Source organism: Pezoporus wallicus, unplaced genomic scaffold (genome assembly GCF_028554395.1).
Source record: "Pezoporus wallicus isolate ANWC-B61680 ecotype Strahan unplaced genomic scaffold, APGP_CSIRO_Pwel_v1 contig_4684, whole genome shotgun sequence".
Classification (NCBI taxonomy): domain Eukaryota; kingdom Metazoa; phylum Chordata; class Aves; order Psittaciformes; family Psittacidae; genus Pezoporus; species Pezoporus wallicus.
In genome coordinates this window covers 921,376-933,515 of record NW_026637499.1, presented here as the reverse complement: position 1 = coordinate 933,515, position 12,140 = coordinate 921,376, and the positions used below count along the sequence as shown (strand labels likewise).

Here is a 12,140-nt window from a genome sequence, read left to right as displayed (position 1 = left end):
TGTGGTTGTTCCAAATAGCTCACAGCCAGGATGCAGAAACTCAGCTAGTGTAAATTGTTATTGTTCCATTGACTTCAAGGGAGCTACAGGAGATTTTATGAACTGAGGAGCTGCCCCCACATTCTCAAATGTCCAAAACTGCATATTAGGGCCAAATAAGAGGTCTGCTTCCATGTGCATGCCTCCATCAGGACCAATTTTTGTAAGTGTTCGTTGGCTGCAGATTTGGCTGCAGTTGTGTGTGCTGAGCCCTTTGGAATATACTGGTCCAAAGTCTTATCGCTAATTCATCAGCATCTACACATATTACCTCTATTTAGAAGACATGGGGCCAACCAAAGCTGGTTGACACTACAGATAGTGATTTGCTCCACTTTCCAACATTGAGGTATCAAGTGTAAGAAGGGACCGGGAGGAGGGTCAGGCAATAGTGGCAATATAGAAGAAACTGGCTCATCTAGAAGTCCAAAAATCCCACTTTCCTAATAAGCGCAAGGAAAAATGAAGCACAGAGCAACCGATGGCTTTTCAGCAAAGCTTTACATTAATTAGCTTTGACAAATTACCCAAGCTAATTATGGGTTTAGTGATTAATTGCACACTGACTTTCTTTCTAGGAAATGTGCTTTCCTCCTCCTGCTAGCCTGGTATTTGCATATGTGTTGTAAGGCTTGAGCTCCAGTGGGTGCGAGTCAGCCAGTGGGGTTCTTTGGGGCATTAAACTTCTGCAGTGTTTGATCATAAAGACCTGAAAATAAAGGTAAAAGACTGCTCAGTAGAGCTGGAAATGAAAGACCTCAGCCTCCTTTCTTCATAGACCATCATATACTAGGCAGGTTAGGAGGTTTGTGTAGGTGTAGCACCACGTCCCACTTGGACTGGTCAGAACTACCTTGTCATTGACCTTTCCTTAGGGAGGATCCTGGATTTCCACTTCGAGTTTAGTCATCTTAATTCCAGCAGTAGATGGAACCTCCTCATTACTCTGAACTGGTGGAGGTCCAGGTCCTTGGCGCTATCTTTTCATCCAAACTTTGGGAGTCGTTTTCAGACACTGGCTTGTTCCCAAGGAACCACAGGAGTACAGTAGCTTTCTGCATTTAAGAAGAAAGAGGTTATGGTACAGGCTTTGTTGCTCTGTCTGAAGGATCTGAAACGTCAGTTTATGCTGTTTAAGAGTGGCTGTGGGGCTGGTGGTGTTCCTGGTGAACATAAAGCTCTGTGCAGTCCCTGGATCTGCTGACTGTGGACCTTGGGAACCACCAAGTGTTCTGGACCATTGGTCCGTTGTTTAGAAATCTCTAATTGAAAAGAAGCTAAAACTGAAAGGGAAGTAAGAATGGGGGTAGGAACTAGATCTGCAGTGATGAGAGTGAGAACTAGGTCTGTGGTGTTGGACAAGATCTTCTGCCAGACACAAAGTATCTGAGGACAAAGTTGATGTCTTTGTTTTGTGTCTGCACAACTCCCAGAACAAATGGGTTCCCACTTCGCCTTGAAATCAAGTAACTACTTTAACATGCTGCAGAGCCCGAAACAAACTCCAAGGGAATAGATAAATTCACTTGGACTCTCCACCATGCTAATGTGAATACGTGGCTTCGAGACTGGAACTGGCTCATGCCTGGATGACTCCAAGCATAGCAGAGTCAGCTTGTGTCTGGCTGTGGTTGACCCTTAGCAACCCAGTGAACCTTGAGAAATACTGGAGGGCTGTTAGCACAGAATGAAATGCATTAATTCTCACTCTCCTCCAGCAGTGTACAGCCTTAGGGGAGATGGAGGAGGTGATGCATTTTTACATGAGTTGAAGCCGATTTTCTGAGGTCTTGGATACTGACTGTGAAAGAACTGTGATAAGCAGTCTGCAGAGAGCTCAGGTGAAGGAGCAGTGAGTCCGGTTGATGAGCCTGAAAGCAGAATATGCTTGTGATTACCCTTGTGCATCATGTTTTTAGAACGTTGCAGCTCATCCAGATGAAGACCATTTCCTTCTGTCCAACTGGCTGCTCTTGATAAGAACAGTGCAAGACAGCTCATCCTTCAGTTCCATGTGGTCACTCTGTATGGGGCAAGCTCTAGCCCTGGAGAGCACCAGCAAAGCCATTCAAGGGACTTTTGTGGCACTGGAATGCAACTTTTGTTCTTAGCTCAGCTAAAGCATCGCTCCTTACATTTAGCCATCTACAAATGCAGCCTTCCAGAAGAACTGGGAAGCCCAGAGGAGAGCTCTTCATCATTAGTAATGTGTCTAATAGCATATAGATATAGGAAGTTAACGCCCAAAAAATCATAACTTGGGCAAGATGAAGTCATTCAGAGAAGTTCTGCCATTTGCACCTTTGTACAAGTTGGCAAGTGAGGCACAAACTGTGCCTGAAGTTGCCCAGCATCATCACTGGCTTTTCTGTTTCAGCCTGTGCCCAGCCAGAGGGATTCCTGATGGATGTGTCTTAGAGGAAAGAAATTATCCCAGAGGCTGCAGGTTTTATGGGCATGGGGCTTCAGCTCCCATCTAACACAAGAGGCTGGCATGCATGGATGCTCCCAGAATGTGGGCAGAAGGGTTTTTTTTAGTAGTAACTAGGTCTTTTTATTTCTTTTAGAATCTGGCAAGCCGTGTAGGGAAGGAGGTTTTGACATCCTTCCACCAGGGTCTGTAGGGACGGTTTGCTGTTAATGATCTAGGCAGCAAGACAGACCATCTGCTGATGTAAATCGGAACAGCTCTGTCGCCTAAAGTTATGTTACACCAATTTAAATCAGCCCATCATCTCCAAGACAAACCACCTTTCACTGCTTTCCCCTATCAAGCACCAGCTCCAAAGCACATTAAACCCAGACACAGCCTTCTTGTGGAGGATTCACCCCGCAAGCCTGTGCTCCCCATCCAAATACCCAGTCCAGGCCTTCCTCTGAACCTCTTCTCCTTGGAGGCAGAGCCCTGGAGGAAGAGGAGGGTGGGATGAAGACCCCCAAAAGGTGACAGTCATGGAGGGCTGGGCATGCCATTTGTTTCCCCATTTCAGGAACCAAATCCTGGCAACAGAAAGTGGAGTAAGGTCTCTTTTTCCATCTGCTTCGCTGGCATTGCTCCGGAGGTCATTGTCGGGGACGGAGGTCCTCGCTGGGCCCCATCTGCCTTCCCCGGGCTCCCTCATTTATGCCCACTTGGGCCTCTGACATTCTACTCTGTTTTTCTTTCCTTGAAAATGGATCGGGAATTGGGAGCCGCTGCGCAGGAACGCGCCTGTTCCCCATTACAGCTCCACCGGGGCTGTAACACGATCGTGCCTGCTCCATACCCACACAGATATTTATTTATCCATACAGGCTTTCTCCTTGTTTTCATTAAGTTAGGCAGAAAAGGTTAATCTTTCTTCTGCTAAAGCTTCAAAACCAATCAAGCTAAATAAAATATGATTTCTTTCATTTCTTTTTTAAAGGACACTCTCTCTCTCTCTCTGATTTTTTTCCCCCTTTAAGTACCAGAATGAGGTCACAGACAGAGATGCCACAAGAGTAAATTGAAAACAGGTTGAAAAAAAGCAAAAGGGAGAAAGATGGGGAGAGAAAACCACAATCAGAAGAAAGTGACTGGTAACGTTGCAAGGTTGGTTTCACCCAGGCTAGTAAAGAAGATGTCAAGACAGAGACATTGGTGCCTTCCTACTTTTCCCTTTCTGTTCTTTCTAGGAATCTCAGAGGTGAATTGCAGCAGGGAGGTCTCTCATCTTCATTTCCACTTTGGGTTGCACTGAGTTATGTCTGTGCCACTCAGCACCCAGACATGAGCTGAAGGTGTGGGAATGCCTGTAGAGAGAGGGCTTCCTTTTGCTCCTCTAATTTCCTGGAGGCTCCTGGTCTTGGTCTCTGGTTTAGTCTATAACTCCTGTTGTCTTCAGTGAGGTGGTTGATGGTTAATTCATCCTGCCCGCTGGTCGCAGCCACTGGCACTGGCAATGCTCACAATGGAAGGACTGAGGCAGACTAAGACTGTTGGATGCTGCGAGCGAGTGGTCTGAGCCTGCTCCCACCCATTATCATTCCTCAGTCCCCACTCCTGACCATCTGAACCTCCCGTCACTAGATATGTGCTCATTCAAGAGCAGATTAACAGCTCAACCTTGCAGGCAGGCAGCTGAGTAAGGGATGTCCTTCTCCAGACCAGGCATTGAGTTCAGTTCCCAGATGAGTATCTGAGAGCCATCACCGGTGGATGACCTATATACCTCACTGTGACCAGAAGTTTGCAAAGCTTCATGAAATGGGATTAGCCCATCCCACCCCACTGCAATATCTGCTGTTATTTTCCTCCGGTTTAGGGCAAGCTCTGACCCACACAAACACCAGCATCAGCGTAAAGATGCATGTTTACAAAACCAAAGAGGATGCTTGCCAAACTCCACAGTATGTGTGCAGAAGAGGATGAGGCAGTAGCGAGAGAGTTGCACTAGAGACAGAAGGAAAACGCTACCTGGAGGGAGCTGCATCTTCATCATCATCAGTAGTAGAGCAGAGATTGATTTTCAGAAGCTACCCGGGGAACTGAATGGTTTGGGGCAGACCAGCACTGGGAAGGCAGCGGTATGGAAAGTTTCTTGCAGAGATTTGATGTGCAGTTGGGAGTATCAGCATCCCATTGCTGAGCACAATTGCTCTGTTGCCAGTATGCAGCAAGTGGCATCTTTTGCTCTGTGCACAGCACTTACCACAGTGATGCTTGAGCTCTGGTCTGGATTTTTCACTACTGAGAAGTGAACACAGGTGAGGGATCCTCACAGGAGCTGGTCATTTTTCCTTGATATCTGTAACAGCTTGTTGCTTTATTTAGTGTGACATCAATTATTTATTACTATTAATGAAGGACACAGATGGCTGTCTGGTCAATAAAATATCTTCTACTCCACAGAGATGATCTATTTAGCTATCATTTACTCTGCAGAGAACCTTTGGATTCTTTCTGAAATTTAATAACACAAGCAAAGATACCAATCTACAAGGTTTGTGCTTCAGTGCTGCTTGGGGAGGCTGAAATCCTTCTTTATATTTGCTGGCGGGCTGTGTGCGAACACAAGTCCAGATGGGAAAGAGAAGCCCCTTTGCTTTCCAGCACTTATCCATATAATCCCCTTTATAAAGTGATCAAACTCCTTCTTAAAAGCTAGTTATGTTATTTGCCCTTCTCAGGAGTAGCCTGTTTATTCATATCCAATTTACCTTCTCTTGCCATTACTGCCCATTAGCCTAAATATTTCTTTTCCATCTGAGTGCCTGCCCTGTAGATGTATTAACAGGTTTATGTATCTCCACTTGGTCGTTTTATGTCTCTCCTTGCATAGTAAACTTGTCCTTTTTGTTACTTCCTTGTGAAGCCTTCTCTCCTGCTTTCCCCATGCCTTGTTCTTAAGCACAGATGAGCAATGTCACATACTGAGCTCTCACCATGGCCTTGTGCAGTTAGGTTGGTATTCCTCTATTGCTACATCCCAAGACCACTTTTCCTTGGTAGGACAACATCAGTGCTCCATTACCCTCTGTAATGCCAGCAAAAGCACTCATTGCCTTAGTGACATTCCAATGAGTAGGATTCACTCTAAATCTAGGGAATAACTTGTTTTCTGGCCCTGGAGAAGGCTTAGGAAATTTCTCTCAGAGCTCCATGGACTGAACAACGGCCTCTTACTTCTTTCGTGCAAGATGGTGCTGTGTGCTCTGCTTCACCCAGGGGAGAGCACAGCAAAGCAGCTCCCCACGTTCACTGTGGGTTGACAGCTCTGGGCAGTCCGTTTGTCCCTGGGACATCCTTTACCCACTCCATCTTTACTCCATGGTCTGCGCAGTCTGGCACAGCCAGCAACCTCACTGCTGCTTATACAGGTGCAGAAAGACTCCCAGCCTTGGGGCTGAGGTTTCAGCACCTTTGCTAGCATCTGTTTTGCTATTTTCATAACAACCTCTTTGCTTTGGCTTGATTGTAGCAGGTCCAATGAGAGGGGAAAGTTCCCCAGAGGCTCAGGGTTGAACACTAAACACCATCTTGCCATAAGGATTTTATTGCAGCTTATAACCCAAGCTGACACTGTGTTGGTGGACACTGAGAGCTCCATTTCCTTGCATGCAGGGGGACAGCAGTGCAGCAATCTGTGCAGGTTTGGTCCATGGCAAACCACTGTGTGATGGAGCTGCCGCTGTGTTTCAGGGCAGTGCTTACTGCAACGCTGTTCCCTTCGAAGCTGCACAGGAGGACCATGAAAGATGAGCACTCAGAAGGTAGTGGGTGCCTTACAGAGTTAGCGCTGCAGTTGTAATACACTCTTAAAGTCACTGGTTGAACATGACATTTTCCACCCCCTTTTCAGTCCTCTGCAAGTCCAGTTCCACCCTCTGCACTCCCTGTCTCAACCCTGTGTTTTTCTCTCCTGTCCCATCTCTTCTGCTCCCTGGCACAGATGTCCTGACTGATACTCCTGGTATCCATGCACTGCCAGTCCAAATCTCCACTTGGTCTTGTCCAGTTGCTCATCATGGTCTCTCTGCTCAGCTTTTCTCTTTCCTACCTCTCACTGGCTGCTTCTCAACCCTGAGTGCTCTGGAGGAAGGTGTGAGATCCCACAGCAGGCCCCTATGGGATGATGTTCCCCCTGTGAAGTCTCCTCCTGGTCAGAAGAGAGGTTTCTTGTGGTCTGAAGAGGCTTAAGAGTTCTAGTTCCAGTTCAGCAGCACAGTCTGGTCCTTTGTTATGTGTTTGTGATTCATCTGGTTTGTAAGTCACGGTAGTGTCTGTTCTCAATGACTTCTGGTGACAGGGAGTTCCCCAGTCCAGCCCAACATCATATGAAAAGGGATGGTAATGAAAGTTGGAAATGAGCAATAGGGTTCTGTTTGTTTGTTTAAACCATAAACCCAGACCTAAGGGGCTTGCTCAAGGCCATTCAGTACTCATGACTTCCAAGCAGTGATTTACCATTGCCAACCCAACCTGCCCATTGAGTTGACTTGGGATTTGGTATGGACCATGGCTGGGAATTGGGTTAAACTACAGAGACTGGTGATAGAGTTGCCTGAAAAAAAAACCAAAAAGTTTGGAAAGAACAAGTCATGCTGGGAGCATTAAAATGAATAATTAAGGCTTGGATTCCTTTAGGGAGGAAAAGAATTTATTGCTGCTCTTTTCTCTAGCCAAGGGGGACATTTGTTACTGAGTTGTGTATTTTGAGACAAGACTCCAATGTGGTTTGGAGGGGCTGGGGAGGAGGGGATTTCTTCTTCTACCTGGGTAATCCAGCCACACAGTGAGACCTTCTGGGCTGGTTATAGCACTGGGTTATTTCTTAGGGTCTATAGCAAGAAATTGTGCTTCATTTCAGTCATCCTCAGTCACTTTTGCTCTTAGGAATATGAAGTGCTGAGAAGGGAATTCTCCTCCTCACTTTGCTGTGGTGTCTTGACATTTACATATGCACAAGGTACCTGGCACGGCAATCTGCATCCAGGTTTGCTTATACCAGCATAACTCCATCAGGTGCAACAGCCCTTTCTCCGATTCCCATCAGTGGGAATGGGGGCACAACCAGGGCAGCTGCTCGGGCTTTTTTCACTGCTTGAGACCTTGGGCTTTCAGTTCCATTGATGTAAAATGGGAATTGAATGCAATGAGCTCTAACTGATAGACAACCTGCCCACTGCAAGGAGACAGGTTGCACGGCAGTGGATAATCATGCCCCAAAAGCGTAATAAATGGAGCGTTTTCAGTTTCAGCTGGGTCATGATCTAAGTGTTTAATAAGCTTTAAAAACCAGAAGACCAAGGGAAAAAAAAAAAAAAAAGGTTTTTCATCATTTTTAATTAGGATTTTTTTTTTTTTTCTTCAAAAGCTTGTAAAGGAGCAATGTGTTCCTGAGCACAGCTGAAGGAGCTCCAGTCAGAGCTCCAGGAGCTGGCAGGGTGCATAGGAAAGGGAATGCAAAGCTCCTGATTTTCATTGAATAAAAATAAAACACACAAGAAAAGCCCCAGCGCGTTGAGAGAAATTCCATCCAAGCTCTAAAACTGTCTCTTTCCTGATAATCTAACACAGCAGAAATACATATCACTGTCACAGGTGATTATTGACAAAGGCCGTGTTCCCCTTAAGAACTGACTGCAGATGAACTCCCTACTAGGAGAGCCTTATTTATCCAGGCTTCCAGCTCTCCTGGGGACCCGCAGCCCATCCTTGGATGGTGGTCCCCCATGTGGAGCTTGCAGGGAGTCTACATGTTGCCTGGATGCTCTGTGAGTGCACCTTCCACTGTCCAAGCACTGACTTTGCAGGTTTCTCCAGTGGGTCCATAACAGCTGATGGCCCCAGTGTTTTCTACTTTGCTTTGTCCATAGGTGACACACTCGATATAGATTTGGGGCCATTCCTACCACAGCTAGAGTGTGTTGATTGCCTGTCCTATGTAGAGGTGTTCCTACAGTGGTTTTCAAATGGTCAGCAATAATCTTGTACCTGTACTGATGCTCATCTCTTTGCTCTCCAGGAGAATCCCTGAGCTTCGCGGATGATTTGCTTTCTGGCCTTGCAACATCCTGTGTGGCAGCGGGTAGGAGCCATGGAGATGTCCCTGAAACCAGCATCTATTCAGTCATTTTCAAGTGCCTGGAACCAGATGGTCTCTACAAGTAAGGAGAGGCACGTGGGGAGGTGCTGGGGGCAAGGAGGGGTCTCCAATGCTATTATTGTGACTGACTTGTTTGGTCAATGCTATGTTGCACCAGATGATGAGACTCTTGCTTTGGGCTGTTGGAATGGAAAACCAGGTGTATAGCACTTGGAGGCACTGGGAGTCTGAGGGAATAAGTGGAATAACTCACATATTTCAGTCTTCTTCCATGCCTCATGGATAGGGTTATGTGTCATGGATGAGCTGAGCTGACGTGGTCAGATTGAAGCAAGTTGTCAAATGCCTGATGGACTGAAATAGCCAGATGTCAGAAGTGTGGTAGGTGATGTTTCTGGAAGTTGCTGTTTATATCAGGATACATACAGCAGATCAGAGAGACATCAAATCCATCTCCCCACCACCCAGTTACTTCTGCAGGGATGGTGGCCACCCTTGTGCTGATGTTCTTGTGTCTTCTGAGATGTTCTTTGAGCACATGCGATTGGCTTTTCTATGTGAATCCTGTGGAGCAATTAGTGTCCAAAGCCAAGGGGTAATTTCAGGGTCTGGATGTTAACTTCTCCTTCAGTATTGTTTAGAGGGAGAAAGAAACAGAGAAAAAAAGGCAAGGAGACAGAGGAGAGACAAAGTAAGCAAGAGAGAAACACCCAGGGCTTAATGTCAGAGGGACTGTAATAATTAAAATGCATTTTGTAGCGAGTAATGAAACTTTTTATGGGACCACAAAAGCATTTAAAACGAGAGCTGGCAAATGGTCTGTCAACGAGAACTTTTAAAGATCTTGATTAATACTTTCCCTTTGCCTCCCCCTCCACCACCTCCCCAGTTCAGTACGTTGACAGCCTCTGAAGAAGGAGAAGCTTTTATTGCACATCTCTTGAGTGGGGCTGTGTCAGGAGCATCTCCAAGCGATACCTCTTGCCATTGAATGGGTTTAGATGTTTTCTTGTTAAATATACATAATGCATCAATATAACTATTAGTATCTATGTGAACCGGGCTGCTCAGAAAAGGTGCCAGGGGGAGGCTGGAGCAACCACAGTTTGCTATCAACCCACCACCCATAAACTCAGCTGGTTGTGGGCTCTCAGCCTTTTGGCTGCTGAGGGCACTGGATGAGGGAAGAGCCACTGGGTTTGATAGGGAGGCTGCTGCCAAGGTGAATGCACGGAGTTGGGAGCCAGAAGGTCTGGCTCTTGGGCAGCCTGGGCTGCCAAATCATCTTCTCCATCTGCCAGGCAGGGATAATTGCACTCACCCATTGCTTTAGGGACTCTGGGATCTAATTCCTGATGTCTGCAAAGGGCTGGGAGAGCCTTGGGTGGAAGGCGGAAAGCTTTGTCCAGGGTTTTGTCATCCCTTTGGTCCAAGCCAGGCTTCTGCTTTGCAGTCATGAGGCACATTGCCGCGGAGGTGGTAAGCAGAGTCGGTGATGCCCCATGTTCTGGGGGTGGCTGTGGGCAGCTCCTGCTCTCTGTGGGTGCATCTGGGTGTGGGACTGTAGCTTCCATGGGCAGCTGTGGCTGCAGGCAGCAGTCCCCTGGCATCGAGGAGCTTTGGACCACATCCTTGTGTGGGGACAGGCCCTAGGGTACCGCACAGTGCTGGCTCCATCCAGCAGCTAATGCTTAGGAGGGCTTGGCACACCATTCCCAGGGCTGTGCATGCTTAAGTGCACTTGTGTGGACACATACATATGGATAAATGTCCATGTTGGCACTTGTGGGGCATGGACCCACACTCCTGGTCATCGTATTTATGTGCATCAATATGATGTGCATCAATATCAAACGTGCGTGCCCCAGCACACCTGCATGGACTGATACACGTGTCTAATGCATTGCCATGGATGCATGCAGATCCAGCACACACACACACGCGTTTGCTCCAACCTGGGACCTAACCAGCACGTGTTTATTTAGCATGTGCGCATTCTCAGATACATAGGCACACACATTAAATATTCCTCTGCTCAGATGTCCACACAGTTGCAACACAGCATGAAGAAAGCCAGAACAGTGAAATGTGAGGCTAACACTCTGTTCCGAGCCCGCGCAGACGGAACAACAACAGAAACAGAGGCACAGGGTCATTGCTTAAATTGAATTTCTTCTGCTTGTTTCATTTGTTTCTGTGGAAAAACAGCTATCTTGGAAGGCTCTGGCCTGGGTATAATCCTGATTATAGCCACTCAGCAGGGACCTGTGCTTTTCTCTAGGCTGTTGGGTGAGCACACAGGATGCAGCATCAGAGCTCTCCAAAAGCAAATGCTTTTGCTTGTTTCGTAGTCTGAGGGTGTCATGTAAACTGAGAGAGGGGACTCTTGAGATCATGGAAGTCTCTTCTGCTCTGTAAATGTGTTGGACATCCTGTCCCTTTTCTTTTGTAGTACCTACAGCAATTACACCCTGTTGTTGACCATTTATTTGGAGTCTTACCAGCCTGAGATCAAAGCTGAGCTTGAGTATGAAAAACAAAACCAAGAAATGCTCTAGAAGCAAATAAATAAACAGAGCGTGATTGATTCCTCTGCTTTTGAGACTTCTGAAATTTCAAAACATAAACTAACAAAAGGAGAACTAATTCCTTTGTCCTTTGCAATTGCAGTCTGATGAAAATCTATTGCCTGTCATCTCTTTTCTTGCCCTTGCCTGTGGTATGTCGGGGTTGGGATGCTAGTCCCTGCACAGAGGGCTTTCAGAGGGAAAGTGGTTCATGTCAGTGAAGATGGGTACCACAGGTTCATGTACATGTGTGGATACTGCTGCTGGTCTGTCACAGGGCCCATGCATGGGGATCCATGCTGCAGCCATGTGCATGCACTTGGGTACCCGGACACAGGGACACTGAAGATGGTCCTCGAAGACTGTTGAGTTTGATTTAAGCTCTTAAAAACCAAAAGTCTTTAATTCTTGCAAAGTGCATCACAGGAGAGGGGATTATTCTCCCCTGAGATGCTAGACCAGAGCAAGCTGTCAAGCTTCCTCCCAGGTGGATCTGGACGAGGATGGGGTGAGGAGGGCAGAGGGAGAGATGTCTATGTGTCTGTTAAGTGCTTGTCTTACATGGACAAGCCAGCGTGGGCAGCATTTAATGCCAATCAGACTGATGGTTTGCTGTGACAGGGAACTTGTGATGCACCAAGCACCAAACCCCAGTCAAGAGAAAGGGCTCTGGCTTGTCTCAGAGGTCTGAGGACTGAGCTTACATAGCTCAGCACCCTACGAACCCAACCAGTCTCTTCACTGTAGAGACAGGAGCTTCCCTTGTGCATCCCACAGCCTCCCTGAGCCTTCAGCCCAGCTCATCCATCTCAGTTTCTCATCCCATCATTCCATGGGTGCCTGGGGATGTCTCTTCCCTGGGCTGTACCTGCTCAGCTGCTGGAAAGCAGCTCTGCCAGCCCAGCACGTTTCTTTCAGATACATGAGGAGACACCAAGCATCCCTCAGCCAAAAAGGGAAATTC

General features: G+C 47.0%; 1 protein-coding gene across 3 annotated transcripts in view; it reads left to right on the top strand.

The window, feature by feature from the left end:
* Window positions 1–12,140, top strand: part of ASTN2 (astrotactin 2) — a 330,328-nt gene that overhangs the window by 288,649 nt on the left and 29,539 nt on the right. For all 3 annotated transcript variants that reach the window (XM_057405885.1, XM_057405886.1, XM_057405887.1), the window contains one exon: window positions 8,529–8,670. In XM_057405885.1, coding sequence (XP_057261868.1) covers window positions 8,529–8,670 — 142 coding nt within the window. The remainder of the gene's footprint in view (window positions 1–8,528; window positions 8,671–12,140) is intronic.